Below are 18,455 nucleotides of genomic sequence, written 5' to 3'. Positions count from 1 at the left end.
AGAACCTGTGCATGTTCCAATGCCAATATGAACTTGTACTTTTATAAAATACTCACAACAAACAAGACAATCAATTTTTTTTTTTTTTTTTATGTATGAACAAAAAGAAAAAGGGGTCTTTATTTACATGTTTAAAATGACAAAAACTTGAATCATTTCATAGTAAATAAATACACATCCTAAATCAAAAAGTTGTTTTTACAAGCTTCATGTTACCAAACAAAAAAAAAAAAAAAAAAAAAAAAAAGGGATTGGCAGAAACAAACATCCAGCTTCAGTAGAAAATAGTCCTAGCAACAATGTATCTGGACTCAAAGCCTTTTAGCCGCGGGACTTTCCCAGCATTCCTACAAACATCCCCCCCGCACACGTAGTTTTCCCCAGTACCGGGTACAGATATTATAGGTAAACACCACATTTATACACACTTGTGTATTAAAGGTCTCCTACAACCACCAATATTATAAGGACAAGAAATGCCACATGGATACAAGTAGAATTTTTTTTTCTTAGAACACACAAGCAAGGAAATGTGACTTTTAAACCACAAGATCCTGTTTTAGCTTAATATTTCTTGATGGCAACCATAACCCGATGTGCAAAAACGTGCAGAAACCATGTTCTAACCAGGTCTTTCATGGAGGTTCAATTAAAATTACCAAGACACGGTTGACAAATACTGAAAGAGCCACCGAGTTTGAAAGCAGACTGATAGTTGCTGCAGGACCAGAGAAACTGTGACGTGAGTGCGCACGAGGTTTGTGTGTGAGTCTGTGTTCAGTCGCTGTCACTGCTCGAGTCTGAGCCTTGCTCACTCCCACTCCCACTCCCGCTGTTCTGTTCAGCCTCGGAGTGATCGCTGCTGCTGTGGGCCGGGGTGGCGCTGCGGGAGCGGCTGCGACTCCTGCTCCTCCTGCCTCCCTCCTCCTCCTCGCTCCCACTCCCTTCCTCGTGGCTGCTCTCGTTCCTCCGCACCCCTGCCTCGTTGTCGCTGTCTCCGTTGTCGCTGTCGTCATCATCGCTCCCGAAGATCTCCTCTTCGTCGCGAGCCAGTCGCTCCTGCTGGTCGTCCCCGCTCTCACTGTCGCTGCCCTTCGGAGAGCGGCGCCTCTGCCCTCGCTTCCCATCGCCCTTCTCCTTTTTCCTCTCTCCCCCTGGCTCCTCGTCATCATCCTGCTCGCTGTCGCTGTCCGAGTGTTCGGCCTCACTGCCTTTCTCCTTCTTGTCACCTGGGTAGAGGGGAAGAAAAGAGGCTCAGTAATTGGAATAGTACAGAACCTTTATGCTGTATTATATGGTTTCACAGGCTGTATCCACATCAGCACCTCGTAGCATTTGGAACACACTGCAGCACTGCCTGCTGCACTTAACTGCATGGCAGATGCTTGGCCAGGCAATCGTACTGTTCTCAGCAATTTGCTGAACAGACAAGGGCGTTGTCTGAAAATAAAGTCTTTTAAAATTACATTGTCAAGGTAAATAATTCCACGTATCAAAACACTCCAATAAGCTTTGCTTATTTTCCTATATGCACGTTATTGGCGTCTCTGCATTGGTCCTCTGAGCTTGCTAATTAAATATATTAATTGTCCCCAACGTTATACTGTTAAGTCACTTATGTAAATAGGAAACAGGAGGGTCTGACGAAACAGTAAATTGTTTAGCTATTATTTAAATGGGTGTTAAGCCATGTCTTGTTAAGGGTGAGGGATCAATTATTCCCCCCCCCCCCCCCCCCCCCGTTTGTTTTTCTTCCAGTTGTGCCCGATTCCAGGTTTGTAGAATGAACGTCTTTCTAAGCTACCGCTGGACAACCAAAATGAAAACAAAGCCAGCTTAAAGTGAAAATGATCTTCGGTTTGTTTTCTTGAGTTCAGAGTATTTGCAGTCCAATTTAATAATTTTCAAGATTTGGGATGGAGACCTGTGTTAAACTCAGTCAGCGACTGTTTTAAGTTTACAGAAATCTCCAGTTAAACGCTACTGTGGACACCTATCGGGGCATCTCAACTTTGATTGAGATTTAAGAACAAAAGTTCTTTCGGGGGATTTGTTTGTCTGGAGTTCTGCATCATTGTGCATCCACGACTCAAACCAATTACTAATGTACACCTATATTGTATCTTCTGGCTGAAATAAATACTGTACTTTATGTGGGGCTTTTGAAGGAAGATAGCTGGAGCAGATATTTATTGTGCATTCATTCATGTTTCTCTCTTATGACAGGTTTTAATGTATGCGATAATGGTTATTTTGAGGGGGAAGCTATGGGGTGTTCATGTGCATGTACATTGATAAATGTGATCAGTTATCCATCTGGGGGGTGGGTATTATTTACGATCAAGAGTGATAATCGCCATTGGCTTTTTCATTAGATTTGAGATTGTTACAGCCTTTACAGCATGACAAGGCAGTGTGGCTTACCTGGATCCCGGTTGTCTTTGTCTAGATCCATCTCCTCTTCCTCATCCTCAGGCTCGTGATTCTCCAGCTGTGCTTTGCGGGCTTCCTATAAACAAAAAAAAGAATAACAAAAGCATTAGAAGAAACCCAAACGTTATTCAAAAAGTAAAAGTTGTTCACGAGAGTTGCCCTTCAAAAAGCCCAACTCGGACAGGCAGATTTGAAGACATAGCCTTCATTAGTCCATCTAAATCAGAGACCAGAGGACCGTTGAGACATTCTCAAACTACAGCCAAGGCCAACTGTTTTGCATCACCCCTTAGAATTAACTAATTATGCTTCATTAAGTCGAATGAAACCTGCTGAATAATGTTACGTTAGCATACTGAAATTACATAACGCTTTGTAGCTTTCCATATACTTCACAAAAAACGGACATTTCAAAATCTAACATGAAACACTGAACTGCTATTATGGCCTTTGGTAGCGATATCAATTTGTAGTTTCTTTGATGGCATGATGTTAAATAAAACATGTAAATTATGTTCATATAGTTTATGTATAAAAATGTCTATAAAGAAAAAAAGGCTCAATCCTAAAATTCTAGGTGATGCAAAACTAGTAGCCACAGCCCGATATTTCAGCTATCTTTTGTAAACACCCATTCTTCGTGGGAAGGATAATTGGCGAGACTGCAAAAGCACACAAGCTGCAAAACGATTGCGTTTTACCTGAGCCTCAAGCTCTTTCTCGTTCATGTCTCTGTGTTTCACCACCAGCACAGCATTGGAAGTAGACTGGGCACCTGCCTTGGCTCTCCTCTTACTCAGCCGCACCCTGTAAAACAGGTTGTAAAAATCAGAATGCAAGCAAGAAAAACAAACATACTGGAGTGTTCCCAAGCCAGAAGGCTGCAAGTGCATCAGGGGGGCTTGTTTCTTTCAAACCTCCAGCCATATTACAAACAGTTGGAGCTATTCAGTACTAGGGAAAGTATCTGTGTAGAAAAAGTGGTCTTTGTACACCAGCACCCTTTAGTATAATATAGTATAGGGGACCACTGCGCTGTAGGAGGCTAAGACGAGACTTCCACTCCAGGTTTAATAGCTAAAATGGTATAATTAACTTTTTCAAGTCGTCAGTCTGGAACCGCGCACCCCTCACCTGGTTTCCAGTTCATTATAGTAGACGCCATCTCCATCCCTGAAGATGAAGAAATAATTCTCTTCATATCCCTTGCTGGCCTTGTTCTTGACATTCCAGTTGTACTCCCTGGCGATCTTATAATCATACCTGCATTTAGGAGGAAACAAGCACAATTCATACAGCGAGACACTGCGTTGTTCAACCTGGCTTTTTGAACGAAGCAACATCTGAAGAAGTATTACTCATTAAAAAATACAGCCATCTAAAATTCTAAGCTCGGTTGTTTAAAACACAACATTCAACTACAATTCAGGAATGATCCATAACTATAAAAAGACTGATACGTACGATACACAGAATATAAAACACATCCTAGTTTCATTGTAGTACTTCTATACAAAAATATATTTAAAAAACACACTTCTGCTCATTTGTCATTATTTTAAGCGTATTCCTTATTTAAGTTACTGGTATAAAGGCTATACATTTGGTTATAATACTCCCAGACTGTGGAACTCATTGCCCTTTTCAATTAGAGATGCTGCTTCAGTCAATATTTTTAAGTCCAGATTAGACTTCCTTTTACAGTCTAGCCTTTTAACCTTACTTAAAAATATTGTTTTTATTTGCTTATTTTTGTAATTGTGTTATATCTAATTAATTTCCTGTTTTTATTTTTCCTGTATTTATTTTTAATGTTTATTTTTTATTGTTATTTACTGATATTGTTAGTTTTATAATTATTGTTATTTTGCCATTGTTACTATTTCTTGGTACTGCAGACTGTTTTCTGTTTTAACCGATGTGTAAAGCGCTTTGAGATGCCGTGTTATGAAAGGCGCTATATAAATAAATGAAATTGAAATTTGAAAATAAATGAACACGAACGTACACTTCCTCGGGCATGTAGTCGATCTCCTCCTCGACGTCCCTCTTACGCTTGCCCATGGTTTCTTCGTGGGGCAGGAAGTAGGCCACAAACTGGTTGCCTTCCTCGTCCATCATACCCCTGTGGAAAGGGAAGGGGTGGGTGAGACAGGGTTAGAACAGACATCATCTGACCATAGAAATGCTGTCTGATTATAATAAGGTAGAATATGGAGTCAGTGCACAACAAAGACAGATATATGTAGGGCTCAGCTCAAAGTGGCAGATGTCGAGTAAGCTACAACATTTTGTAAGTAACTTGAAATCTGAAACTTTGTAGGAGCCGAGAACAATTCGAAAAAGGTCAAATTAAGAAAATATTAGTTAAATTAAGGGTTTAGTTAAGTAATTGAGAGCTCAGATGGAATGAAAGTCAGAAGGACTGGGTTTGAGGTACCTTTTTAGGGGTTAGATGTAACAGTCAGTGTTAATGAAGGAGTCTGAGAGAATCAATTGAAAATACCCCAATTGCAAAAGCACTCTCTTCAATTCTTCATGTTGTTTTTGTTTACAGTTCATAAAATGAGAATAAATGCTATTTAAATCCAAAATATTCGTCATTAGGTCAATCCGTTTTGTAGAAAATGTAACTTTAAAAAGTTAAAAAAATAAATAAATAAATAAATAAATAAATAAAATTGGTGATCCATTTAAGAACGCAATATGGGATGAGATGGGTTGATTCTGTTACAAGAATATCAACTTTAAACTAGGGGCATTGAGAGGTATCACACTGGACCCCCACCCACCTGATCATAGCCTGAGACATCATGTCCACACCAGTGGGTCCTGCAACGTCCTTCGGAGCTGGGTCCGAGTCAAAGATGACCTGGGCGCAAGGGTTAATCCACATCTACAGGGGGGACAAGAGCACATAGTGTCAGCAGAAACCAGCACCAGCTTACCAGGCAACAAGGCTTAAATGCAGTCTATGGTTAAATACACTTGAAGGTGCTATTTGTATTTTTTAAAAGAGTGTTTTTTGCTTGTTTGAACAAGGTTTGAAACTGTTGTATGAACAATTCCTATTGGTTAACCTACAGACTTATTCTGTGACTTATTCATGCTGTGAGAAGTGTGATCAATTTGCAGCAAATTTCAAACTCCTGGTACTTGGTCAATTCAATTGACCCAAACAAGGGATGTTCTGAACCCCAGGGCTGGCTATGGGCTTGTGCGAGTTTCAAGCATATCCCCTTCAGTCACTGTGTGCATAACTGTACCCAGTTACGTTTACGATCCATGTACAGTCAGCATATCCAACCCTACAAAATTTTGACTTCAGTGATAGTTAAAAGAGTGCAACGCATATCATCTTATTTTATTTTGTCCCGTTCCAACCCTTGTCCGTTTTCAGGGAACACAAAAAAGATACAATGTCAAAAATACATAGCTGAAAGGACTGTTTTAAAATAAGTAAGCTTCCATTTAGATGTACTGTAGTTATCTACAGTACATACTTTAAAATCCGGTACGTATTGTAGCAGTATGTACAATTCCCCGTTAACGACCCAACAGCAAAATTAAATCAAAATGTTACCTATGCACAGAACTGCGTAAAATATAAAAGGCAATGCAATTTATCAAAAGATTAAAAAAAAAACAAAAAAAAAACAACAAACATTAGTTTCCAGAATTAAAACAGTATCCAAAGTCAGTATTCAGAATTGCAGAATATAGCGTTCGATAAGGCCCTAATGTCACAGTTCACTTGCAAATGAAAAAATGAAAATGCACAAAAGGAAATAAACAGATAACAGATTTAAATATATATATATATATATATATATATATATATATATATATATATTATATATATATATATATATATATAAAGTTTTGGCAGGACAACTTCTCGAACTCCATAGAGTTCACACAAACTGTTTTAAAATTTCTCAAAACGTAAAGAAAAAAAATCATGACCTAAGGGGATATAGGATAGAATGACACAATTACTGTGTACAAGCCCATGCAAAATTGATTACCAAACTATTTCCATTACCCTTGTAAACAAATGTAACGATTACCTTGAAGTCAGGGAAGACAGGCATAACCTCCACTGGAGTGACACGAGGTTTGCTGTAGTGCTGAGTAACCTGCAGAAAGAATTGAACGGAGAAGAGCGAAAAAGTCAAGATTCATTTAGCTTTAAAATAGCTTCAATTTGAAATCTAGTTCAATGTAATAATGCCCTGCAAAAATCAATATTTGATGCCAACTCGTGCAAAGCATTATAAATAAAATTAACAAACCAATAATAATTGTAAAAATGGCAATTCAATACTATGATACAAATCTGCCTGCAATACGAGTTTCATTGTCCTGCTGTTACAACACAACCCTAATATACCTCAGTCATTACTATAAAAGCTAATCTTCGGACACCTTCATTTTCAAGACTTTGTTCCAAATTATAAAGTCATAATGATGAAACCTCCCCCGTACAAAGTACTTAAAATCATTTAATTATAACAATTAATCATGAAGTGATTTTACTCTTTTTAGAAGCTGTTTGGTTTACCGGTTTCTGTGCATCCTCAAAGGTTTTCTCAATGGCAGCGATCTGGCTGTCCCTGTCCTTGTATATTTCTTCCTCTGTGAACTGCTGTTTGACTGAGACGCCAATCCTGGACAAGGGGAGGAGAGAGAGAGGCTGAGTTACCAAATCAAACTTCATTTGGGTATTACTATTTATTTATTAGTAGACGTCCTTATCCAGGGCGACTTACAATTGTTACAAGATATCTCATATTTTTACATACAATTATATCATTTTTTTACATACAATTACCCATTTATACAGTTGAGTTTTTACTGGAGCAATCTAGGTAAAGTAAGGTTACAGCAGCAGTGTCCCCCACCTGGGATTGAACCCACAACCCTCTAGTCTAGAGTCCAGAACCCTAACCACTACTCCACACTGCCAGTATGAATAATAAAAAAAACTTACTGTAGCTGGCAACATCCCAGCTATTTAGATATATGTATGATTAGAAAGCTAGTTTACACAAAAAATGTATATTACGCGCTTGGTATATTATGTGCTTTCACCATTATAAAGTCCAAACATTATAGACATTTTAAAGATATTTTATGTTGAGCTAATTCTCTTTGTAGCCCGGACGCTAACAGGCAGGAAACTTGTCAAAAGGAAATTAAAATAAACTACTTACTTGACTTCAACTTTCTCATTGGACACCCCGTATCTGTTGAATTCAGTGGAGATATACTCAGTCTTTCTCATCCACGGCACAACCTTGGCGTGTTGCTGGGATCTGAAAATGGAAGTGGTCAACAACTCAGCAAACCAGGGCAGAAGCAGTATTAATTGGGATTATCAAAAAATGTCTGCAATTACTCAATCTGGCAACATGCACTTTGTTATTCGGTTTTAAACTAAACAATATAGCAACTGAAAGTAAGAATTTTGCAAAGTGCAAACAATAAGGCAATTTTTTCTCTTTCTTTTTCATTCTTACCGCTTGGAACTTGAAGGAGCCTGGATGTCTTCTTCCAGTAATTTTTCATCAGCTGGGTCCAAAATTACTGAAAACACAGAAACATTGACGATTTATTACAAGCTCAGGACAGAACTAACGGGTGAACTAGACTTTACTGTAAAAGGCTGTTTGTCACACACAAAGATTATACACTTCGGCTTGACAAGCAGAAAAAGAGTAACTGACTATATTCAAACATTACTGGGCACGGCATGTAAATGAACCATTAAACACCCAATGAAATAAAAATAAAAAATCTGCTGCAATTCATGACAATGAGGTACAGAGAAGGCCCCTTACTGTTGGGGTCAATCCTGTAGGTGTCGGGGTTAATGAGGTCGATCGTGACCCCCAGATCAGGCTCCGTCAGCAGCTCATGCCTGTGTTGCTTCTCAAGAGAGGTTGCCTTGTACTGCACAAACCTGAGGGGAACAAACAAGCCCACTTTAACGCCACAAGGTACTTGGAGACACCGTGGGCCACAGGGAAGGAAACTTGTTTGGCATTCTTGTTGAGCTCACGGAATGGTTATTATGTCATTCTCAGTGCAGGCTAAAAGAGCACACAGGGCTCAGAACAGGAAAATAAGTCATAGGTGCCAAGGGTCAAAATCCTTAACTTATTCTAATAAAACCACAACATCTTATCTTTGTGACACATCTGCATCACAAAGTATTTCCAATTCAACACACAGGTTTCTAACTAACTGCTGCACTGGAAATGACTGCTAGTATTAAGATGGTGCTCCACATAATGCATCTAAGCATGAGTGTGATAATAGTAACATTGGGCAGAGGAAACGTAGCTCTACTGGAACAGTGCAGTGCTCACCTAGAACTGAATAACACAGGGCAGCTGAAACTTAAGCAGTATTGCAAGAAAATGTGTGGTTGAGTAGTTCTGAAGGAAGTCCTATAAAACATACCTGTGCTGATCAAAGGGATAGGTGATGAACTTTGGATCAAAGGGGATGTCTGGGAGGCTATTGCAATATTTCACCCGACAGACCACCCCCGACCTGAAAGAAAAACAGGACATTGTTATCAACTTAGTGTAATTTCTGTATTTAAGTCATTACATCAAATCATGCAGCCGAGCATTGAGTTAAGTTGATACATTTCCACATTATATTAAACAAAACTACAGTTATAATGAAGTATCAGGAAGAAATGTACTCTATATAAAATACAAATAATGTTAACATTTTAAAACATAACTTCTGCAACAGTAATAGCCCCCTGACACAATTACATCCTTTTAATATGGAACAGCTGTTCAAGCTGTAAATACATTTTGAATATAGGTAAATAACTACAACTGTATTGCATTAAAACAAAAAACAATACTAGAACCTGTATTTTAACAATAATCAATGTGAAATTAACATGCAAGATGGGCATACAATTCATGAACTTACTGGACACCTGAAAGAAAAATATTCCTCTATTCATAACGTCTATGAATTTACAGATCCAAAAAGATCTTGGTCATCTACATGAAAAAATGAATAAAAAAAAAATGTATTTGGCTTATTTAGGCTTACCTTTCTGGAATAGTTCTGTGTGAGCTGGATCTTTAGGGGACAAACAATACATAGAAACATATATTAATATTTGGATCATTTCAAATGCAAAATGCAAAAAGCAAAATGCAAAACGTTATCACAGGATCCTTGTTCTTTTTAATCTTATTCTATATAGTTTAAAAAGGTTTATTCTATTTAGTTTAAAAAGATTCACCTAACTAAAAACATAAGAATTTGAATTTGACATTACAGAATCAGCAGTACCCTTATAAAAGTTTACCATAGTAAAAGCATAGCAAAGTGTAATAAAGCACAGTGAAAGCATTATAAAGCACATGTAAGCATTGTAATTCCCAGATGTAGAGTAAAGCATGAAAAAAATAAAAAAAAAATTATAACAAAAATGTCAAACTATGTTAAATGCATAGTACAATCATGAGGAAATCGTGTTTGATGTGTTATTTGAAAGAATATCAATTATTCAATAACTGGACTTTTGCAAAATGTTAACTCGTGCCATGGAATGTATGTGATCGTAATAGAACTGGTTACGTTTTTTAGAGGAAGGATGCAAAACCAGACCATGTTTACCCGTCTCCAAAACTAACCTTACAAAAATATCAAGGATGGAAATAAGACTCCCATTTCATAGCACTTTGATCTATTTCTGGTTTTGCTACGAGTTTAATCACACACACCTGAGCTTGTTACCTAGGCTATACACTGTGGCTAACCAAATTAGCACTAAAACCTGAAACGGGCAAACTGCCATGAAATAAGAATATTATTTCCATCCCTGACTACTTGTGCAATACAGTATGTGCAAGTTTGGACACAGTAACGTCTTTGAAAAACAAAACAAACAAACAAAAAACCAAAAACAGTTTTATCTACTGGGATAACGTTTCACTTGTTTTAAACGTTTTCATAATAATCAATTTGTTACAACACGGAAATACGGTACATGCGTTAACTTACTCGTATTTATAACACAGTATAGTTTGAACACGGCAACGTCTTAATGTAACGGAAACAAAACAACTACTGCCGTCTATAGGGATAACGTCTTACATTTCATAAAAGTATTTCATAATAGACATTTGCATGTGTCACTGGAATACAGTTCACGAGTTACTACGTATTTGTTGTGCTAACTTGTGTGTGTAGCTAGTTTCCTACCTGTGGCCACCCTCCCGAGCCTGCGTCTGGATGGTAGGCGCCATCCTCACAGCAAAAGCACGGTAACACAAACTGTTCAGATATCCAAAGCGTCAAAAAAGCTGTTAAAATAGCACCAAGATCAAAACTTTCACACATAGACGCCACAATAAATGACAAAAGCGAAGTTCAACCGCGCGCAGTATCCAGGATCTCTTCTCTCGCAGCCTGGGGTCCCTCGCTCTAGTAAAGGAGAGGCTATCGGGCTGCCTGAAAAGAAAGAAAAAACAAAAACAAAACAAAAAACAAACAAAAAACAAACAAAACAGATAACATACTTTTCAAAACAGGCTTTCTAAAGTAACTAAGGCATTCTTTGTATGTTTTTGTATGTCGTTGTATTGCAATCTCCTTTTCCAGGCACATACAGGGACACCTCTAACCTCAAACATTCTATTATACCAGTACAGAACTTAAAACCCTTTATTATTTGTTTATTTAGCAGATGCCTTTATCCAAGGCGACTTACAGAGACTAGGGTGTGTGAACTATGCATCAGCTGCAGAGCCACTTACAACAACGTCTCACCCGAAAGACGGAGTACAAGGAGGTTAACTTGCTCAAGGTCACACCGAGTCAGTGAGTGAGCCGGGATTTGAACATGCCCTTTTCTTTTTTAACCACCTGACCACACAGCCTCCACTTTCTTTGGATTTCTAGTACTTCAGTATTGGATATATTTTAATTACAGTGCTAAAAACGTTACTTATGAACAATACAATGGCCTTAAGAATATGCATGACTGCCAAAATGTTGCTGTATGTATTTATTTATTTATTTATTTATTTATTTATTTATTTATTTATATGAACCGCACTGTTTTGTGCGATTTTGTTTGACGAATTGAAGGACTACAAAACCCACAATCCTTTGCTGTATAGAGCAGAGGCAGGATCAAAAGCGATACGAGCAGGCACTGAAGATGGCGGCGCCCGTGAATCAGGCGGCGCAACAACAAGTCCAGCAGGGGCTTCAGGCAGCAACGCTGCAACAGCAACTCAGCCTGCAGCAGGATTTCGACCCTGTGCACAGGTTCAAAATGCTGATCCCACAGCTTAAAGAAAGCCTCCAGGTATACAACTCGAAGCGGGGAATGGTATCTGTATGCCAGGTCCATACATAAGTACTAGTCACAACGGAGCGACTAAAACTAGTATACAATCTATAGTGTCTATTTAATGTTTATGTGCATTGTTAATATTAGAACATAGAGTTGCACAGCATGCAGTTATTTCAATAGCTATAGTTTTACATTTGAAAGCGTTTCGTCTTAACTATAAACTATTTTTGGGTAACACTTTACATTAAGTGTCTCAGATTACTGTGTATTTACATTGTAGTTACTAAGTAAAATACACGTGTACTTACACCTAATTACAATATTATTAAAAATAGTTACAATGTACTTAAAGTGTAAATGTTTTTGCAGGCTTTAACCCTTATCTGGGCAGCAGTGTGGAGTAGTGGTTAGGGCTCTGGACTTGACCGGAGGGTTATGGGTTCAATCCCAGGTGGGGGAACCTGCTGCTGTAACCTTGAGCAAAGTGCTTTACCTAGATTGCTCCAGTAAAAACCCAACTGTATAAATGTGTAATTGTATGTAAAAATAGTTTGTAAAAAAATAATGTAATTGTATGTAAAAATAATGTGATATCTTGTAACAATAGTAAGTTGCCCTGGATAAGGGCATCTGCTAAGAAATAAATAATAATAATAATAATAATAATAATAATAATAATAATAATAATAATAATAATACAATTGTGTACTTGCATAAACTGTACAAAAAGATGTACACTGTAACTGTGCATTATAACATTATAATTATATGTAAGTATGTATTACCTAAGTGACTATGTAAATACACAGTAATTAAATATGTTTAATGTAATCTAACCTAATCTACTGCTGGCAACAGCCTTTTTGGGGTTTCTTATTACCAGTGTAAATTCAACTCCCTCCCAGTAAGAAACATCAGAAGGCTGCAGCAAGCAGTTTCTGTCTGTAACCTTGCACAGTAGAAATAAACTGTTCCTTTTGTGTTCTTCAGCGTAGACAAGAATGATATGTCCTTGTAAATATGAGATTTGATCTAAAACTTAAAACTAAATACTTTTGATTTCCGTTTTGTCCGCTCAAATTCTCAACCATAAGTACTATGCTGTATTTAACGTAAATGTGAAGATGTTCCTAAACTCTGAATTAAACCTTTATGTTTGTAACAGCCTTTTTCCCTCCCCAGAATGTCATGAATATTGCATCTCAGAATCTAGCACACAATACCACCATTGACAATGGCATGTAAGTAACTCCAATGTTGCACAGCATTCGGTCATTTTAATACAACTCTTAACACTTTATATAGCCATAAGTCTGCACCTAACTTGATGCAGAAGACATTTAGCCCTATAAGGTATACTTTGACACACGAACCTGTAACCTACTCTCATTTTGATGCAGGGGGTCTAATTAAATGACTACATCTAAACATACTGTTCCACTCAAACTGCCCCACTTTCCACTGTGGTCTTTCAGAATTGATTTTAAAGTTTTGCTTCCAATTTATAAGGTTCTGGGCTTTTATATTTACATGAACTGTTGGCACCTTATGCTCCTAGTTGAGATCTTGAGATCAGTGTATGCTGAACTTTTGGTAGTTCCTAGGAGTTGTCTAAAATCAGGAGAGGTGAGGGTCTTTAGTTGCTGCCTTTGGAACTCTGTCCCGAGTCACATCAGGAATGCTGGCACAGTCGAGTCCTTTAAATACAATTTCAAAACATATTTGTCTGTGTTGGCTTATTCTTGAGCTGGATTGATTGGCTAGTGGTGTTTTTTCTTTTATAGTTTTTACTGTGTAGAGCCCTCGGACGCTCTGCATGAACAGCGTTATGTGAAAGCAAACTGTATTGTATTGTGGTCCTCAAAGTGTATTTGGCCAAAGGCACACATGTAAAACCCACATTTATCAAACAGCACAAAGACAGAAATTGGCAGCAGAGAGTAGTATATTGTAATGACTTCAGTTCGATTACTTCTTCCTCAGCATTGCATATTGTCAGTTGGCATCACAGGCACAACTTTACCCACCATCACAGCTTCAAAGACCAGTTATACATTTAGATGTAGTGGCTAGTGAATTAGCCCACTGGGCCATATAGCTATATTAGCGTTAACATGTTCATTATTTCTGGGGGATTTCCTGTTTTTTACACTACTGTGTAGATTTTTACATTGCTATACTGACCCCTGTCTGCCATTTTCAGCAAGAGCAGCGATGCTTCAGTCCAGCGGTTTGACAAGAGTTTGGAGGAGTTTTATGCCCTGTGCGACCAGCTAGAGCTGTGTTTGGTGAGTTCATTCACAAATCCATCTGTCAAAGAATTGCTTTGAAACCGGTCCTATTTATTTCCATCTGTAGCAGATCCAGATCAAACAATATTTTACTTTAAATTTACCACACTGTAGTACCACAAAGCACTACATTAGAGGTATACTGAAAAGTTCTGGATCACCTAGTATTTTAGGATTGGGAAAAAAAAACTCTTATGAACATATTTTAGATCTTTTGTTTAACATCATGTAATCAAAGAAACTACAAAATGCAGCTGACATAGCTGTACATACTTACATGCAGTATGTCGTACATAATATTGATAGCTTAGTATTTCCAGGCATGACGGGATGTATCCTACTAACATACTTGTTGTACAATTTGTTTTTCAGAGGCTGGCTTACGAGTGTCTCTCCCAGAGCATCGACAGTGCCAAGCACTCTCCCAACCTGGTGCCCACGGCGACCAAGCCAGATACAGTGCAGACAGAGAGCCTCTCATACTCCCAGTACCTGAGCATGATCAAATCCCAGATCACCTGCGCCAAGGATATCCACAACGCTCTGCTGGAGTGTTCCAAGAAGATCGCAGGCAAGGGACAGCCCCACGGAACCCTCTGACACGCTTTCCATAGCTGTCCGAGACCCTTGCAGGATGTGCACTACGAATCCATTCTACCCTGCAGAAAGTCCACTGCGATCGTGTTTGTTTCAAATATATTTAAACGTAAAGAATAAATATCTTGAAATGTAAGAGGTATTACCGTCAGTGCCACTTTATCGGGACACCTCGGGTGAAGTAAAAATATCTAATCTTACTTACGGTTTAAAAACGCATTTAGTTGTTTCATTGAAGAAGAAGAAAAAAAAACGATCTTGACAGGTCAACTTTCTTTGCAACAGCAGCCTGAGAAACCACAGGAGACTCCTCCTTCTTCAAGAGTTCAACATGGTTTACACAATTTACACAAGTCACAGCGTAATGACACTGCGCTACGCAACCTGTCTTGCTCTGAAAAGCGATCTCTGATCATCATTTGAAAATACTGTAACTCAATTGAACAGTGACTTCCCAATCAAACAACATCACTAGCATTGAGAACAACCATGTCCCAGAGTTGTATCCCATTTAAGCAGAATTCCCGATTATCAGGATCCTGATTAGGCGGCACTGACTGATTTTATATAGTTCTCTTAATATTGTGTTTGCAATCATTCTGAGTGGTTCTGGGTTTTTTTTTCGTCTCTCAAAATCTGCCTTTACCTGGCTATAAGCTTGTTTTGAGATGGTCTTTTTTTGCCCCACCTAGAGCATCACCTGGAATTTTAGGATTGAGACATAATAAAACAAAAACCGTACAAACATATTTTAGATCTTTTTATTTAACATCATGTAATCAAAGAAACTACACAATGATATCGCAAGTGTCTACCATAATACTAGTACAGTATTTTATGCTGGATTTTGAAATGTCAAATTATATGGAAAACTACAAAGCAGTATCTGATCCAATATGTTAGCATAAAATTATTCAGCAGGTTTCATTTGACTTTATGAAGCAAAATTAATTAATTATATTGGGTGATGCAAAACATTTTGCCATAGCTGTACTCTATATGTGTAAAATGCAGAGAGAATAGTCCTGGCACTTAGGAATTTCAAAGCAAGCTCAAAGGCAGGTTTTGGAAAATATGATAATACCCACATAGAATGATTACAAACACCATATAATAACAAGGAAAGTATGACAAAATATAATTATATTTGAAACTACTTGCTTTTTACATGTCCTGCTAATTAGCGGTGAAATGTATAGAAACCGTGTCACAACATTTTGATTAAAACATATATGATCAACAGGCCAAGGACACACCTCTGGAATAAAACTTTTAAAGAGTAAACGCTTATTAATTTGATAAGGAAGGAAACGCCTCCTTCATTTCCAGTAGGCGTTTCCACAGAGATAATTGTACATGTTTTTTGCAAGTTCATTATGACCAGATAGACCTTTCTGTATTGTATTTGTGCAGGTTTGTTAGCAGTAACATTTCAATTCACAAAGCCCCCAGTTATTGTTCATTTTATAGCAGTGATGGAAAATGCTTTCTTTTGTAACACATTTTTTTTGTTGTTATGATTTTGGAGTGATCTTGCTTATTCAACAAAGTATAAACTATTAATACTGACTCTTAAAATTGGAGCTGCAGTACACCCATGAACCCACAGTGGGGCAGAATTGTGTCGCTCTCTAACTCGATGTCCTGTTGACATTCATTGAATGACGGCATCACAAGTGCATGAGGTGAGCAATACAACTATTGTTCTTTTAGTGCACAGTACATATAATGATATCCCTTATGGTGTTCTATAATAAAAACTGAATTTGTCTACTTGACCTAGTTTCTTATTGTTTTACCTTTCAAGAAATAATAACACTTAAATAATTGAAATATTATATCTACGTATCTTTACACACCTTCCCCATTTTGCATGGTACTGCTTTTGTAAAATGAATTCCCTATGTGTTTAGGCGTTCATTAAGGACTGGGGTATATGCTTTATTTCATATTTCTTTTGTTTTAGCTTTCAAGATTGAGTTACGTTTTATAACGTATATACCTGTACATATGACATCACATGGGTACTGTAAGTGCTATAGTTAACAAGTCCACTGACAGTGTTTGACATGGACAGTACTACAGAAGTTAAGCCATGGAAATTCAGTAAATGAGATTACAAATTGCATGTGACTCAGTGGCACCCCGTTCACAGTGGGCAGATTTTAGATATGACAGTGGTGGGTTGCCATCATGAAACAGGCTTATGATAAGCACTGGGCGTGGGAAGACGGATATTGCAAAAGCTTCATGGTGTCTGGATGAGGCAGTAAAACTGGGACTACGTTCAGTACATGAACGCCAAACTTTGAGTCACCTATGATTTATAGGCTTCTTGTCTTTAATGGGAGGTCAATGGGTGGTATAAGTGTTTAAACACAGGAAATCCTAACATTTGTCCATACAAATTGGAACAATTCACCAGTATCTAAGTAGCTTCAAATGACATTTTACTGTTCCCTTACCTTGTAATGAGGTGTACAATCATTGTGAGTGGTTAATATTGCTTTGTTTGTGAGTAGAGCCCTGTGTTTTTCGCAAATATGAAATAAAACGAAATGCAGCATATAAAACGAAATGCAAATATAATCGTAGTTGTCATGGCTCAGCCGTTACCATAGACGCGGTCTGAAGGGAAACGGAAGCTCTGTCTAGCACTTGCGCAGGTGTACTTTTGGGAATTAAAATTGTAATGGAAGAGATGTTTGTTTCTAAAATGCCTAAACCACGCATAACAATTAAAAAACACTACAAAGAATTTGAGCATGAGGGGATGTATGCAGCTGACAGTGAGAAAATAAGTGCAGGTTTTGCAGCTATCGGTTGGAATGGGAGTCCAAAGATACCGTTGTTAAGCATTAGCTGTTTATTCCTTGTGGGGAAAATATGGCTTGTTTGCTTATATTTTTTTATTAGTGTGCTAATTCTTTGTTTTATTTCAGGTGGTGCAAACTTTGCACTGGAGCAAATGCTGTTTTGGTTTTGAATGGATTTGAATGACTGAATCTGCTTTGCTTAGTGTTTAAATACTGAGAAACCCCAAGCTTGTATACTGGAGCCCTGCTTCAGTGCAATGGGATTGAAATAGAAATCCTGCATGTGCAATTATTATGACATCCCCACAATAGTAGGGCAGTGTAAATATATATATTCTTTATTTTATCTTACTGTATTTTTATAGAGGGCATGGCCAGTATTTACTGTAAATAGGCAGTTAATTAAAGAGTGGGGGACTGCACGTTACCGTTACTGCTGCTAATGAGAAATTGTGGTAATTAAATTATTTATCAAAATGTTAAAAAAAAAAATTAAAAAGTGGATAGTGTTTAATAAAATATGTTTGATATACGTCTATGAGTTGTTTTTATTAATGTGCATCTTTAATAAAACAACATTTGTGAAAAATAAAACAAACTAAAAACTACATTTGTGAAAAATAAAACGAAAAATTATACAAAATAAAAATAATTTCACATGGCTGTACGTGTGAGTTTTAGTTGCCTGCCATAGGCATATGAAAGATAGGCAACATACAGTAAACCTGAGTGTATTTATATTAATATTTGCCAGCATCATACAGTGCAGAGCATTGCAAGGAAAGCAAAAGGAAACTTGACCCAACGTGGCAGACCACAAGATGCCTCTAAATTATACTTCTCTATACTGCTGTTTTGCATTCCTGCTGAAACCCCTCAACATTACTAATAATCACTTGTCCAAATTGCTCAATACAAAACACAGGACTGAACCACACTTTTCCAGAAAAAGAAAGAATATTTCGCAAACCT

General features: G+C 37.6%; 2 protein-coding genes across 3 annotated transcripts; one reads left to right on the top strand and one right to left on the bottom strand.

Moving 5' to 3' along the window:
• Positions 1-110: 110 nt before the first annotated feature.
• LOC117415975 (RNA polymerase II-associated factor 1 homolog) lies at positions 111-11,319 on the bottom strand. Of its 2 annotated transcripts, none has more exons than XM_059026670.1 (15): positions 11,235-11,319; positions 10,681-10,929; positions 9,520-9,549; positions 8,902-8,994; positions 8,277-8,398; positions 7,956-8,022; positions 7,650-7,751; positions 6,998-7,103; positions 6,504-6,572; positions 5,226-5,329; positions 4,442-4,558; positions 3,568-3,696; positions 3,135-3,240; positions 2,425-2,509; positions 111-1,229 (listed from the first exon to the last, which is right to left on the bottom strand). In XM_059026670.1, exons 2-15 carry the CDS (start codon positions 10,722-10,724, stop codon positions 778-780), a joined length of 1,626 nt encoding a protein of 541 aa, XP_058882653.1. In that variant the 5' UTR covers positions 10,725-10,929; positions 11,235-11,319; the 3' UTR covers positions 111-777. The 2 variants fall into 2 exon arrangements, with proteins under 2 accessions (XP_058882653.1, XP_058882652.1); XM_059026669.1 differs by having other exon boundaries at positions 11,189-11,293.
• Positions 11,210-16,445, top strand: LOC117415977 (mediator of RNA polymerase II transcription subunit 29-like). The gene is made up of 5 exons (XM_034026964.3): positions 11,210-11,298; positions 11,569-11,791; positions 12,962-13,020; positions 13,983-14,067; positions 14,443-16,445. Exons 1-5 carry the CDS (start codon positions 11,210-11,212, stop codon positions 14,668-14,670), a joined length of 684 nt encoding a protein of 227 aa, XP_033882855.2. The 3' UTR covers positions 14,671-16,445.
• The last annotated feature ends 2,010 nt before the right edge of the window (positions 16,446-18,455 follow it).

Source organism: Acipenser ruthenus, chromosome 7 (assembly GCF_902713425.1).
Source record: "Acipenser ruthenus chromosome 7, fAciRut3.2 maternal haplotype, whole genome shotgun sequence".
Taxonomy (NCBI): domain Eukaryota; kingdom Metazoa; phylum Chordata; class Actinopteri; order Acipenseriformes; family Acipenseridae; genus Acipenser; species Acipenser ruthenus.
The sequence above is the reverse complement of the archived record's forward strand: the minus strand, read 5'-3'. Positions and strand labels throughout refer to the sequence as shown.

What these genes read in the sequence shown, in the direction of transcription:
- LOC117415975 (XM_059026670.1), bottom strand. Translation starts at nt 10,724, where the DNA reads ATGGCGCCTACCATCCAGACGCAGGCTCGGGAGGGTGGCCACAG. An exon ending in AATGAGAAAGTTGAAGTCAA is followed by an intron (nt 7,104 to 7,649) that starts GTAAGTAGTTTA and finishes CCCCTTGTCCAG; the next exon opens with GATTGGCGTCTCAGTCAAAC. An exon ending in TATAATGAACTGGAAACCAG is followed by an intron (nt 3,241 to 3,567) that starts GTGAGGGGTGCG and finishes CCTGTTTTACAG; the next exon opens with GGTGCGGCTGAGTAAGAGGA.
- LOC117415977 (XM_034026964.3), top strand. Translation starts at nt 11,210, where the DNA reads ATGCATCAGCTGCAGAGCCACTTACAACAACGTCTCACCCGAAAGACG. An exon ending in CTCAAGGTCACACCGAGTCA is followed by an intron (nt 11,299 to 11,568) that starts GTGAGTGAGCCG and finishes GACGAATTGAAG; the next exon opens with GACTACAAAACCCACAATCC. An exon ending in ACCAGCTAGAGCTGTGTTTG is followed by an intron (nt 14,068 to 14,442) that starts GTGAGTTCATTC and finishes TTTGTTTTTCAG; the next exon opens with AGGCTGGCTTACGAGTGTCT.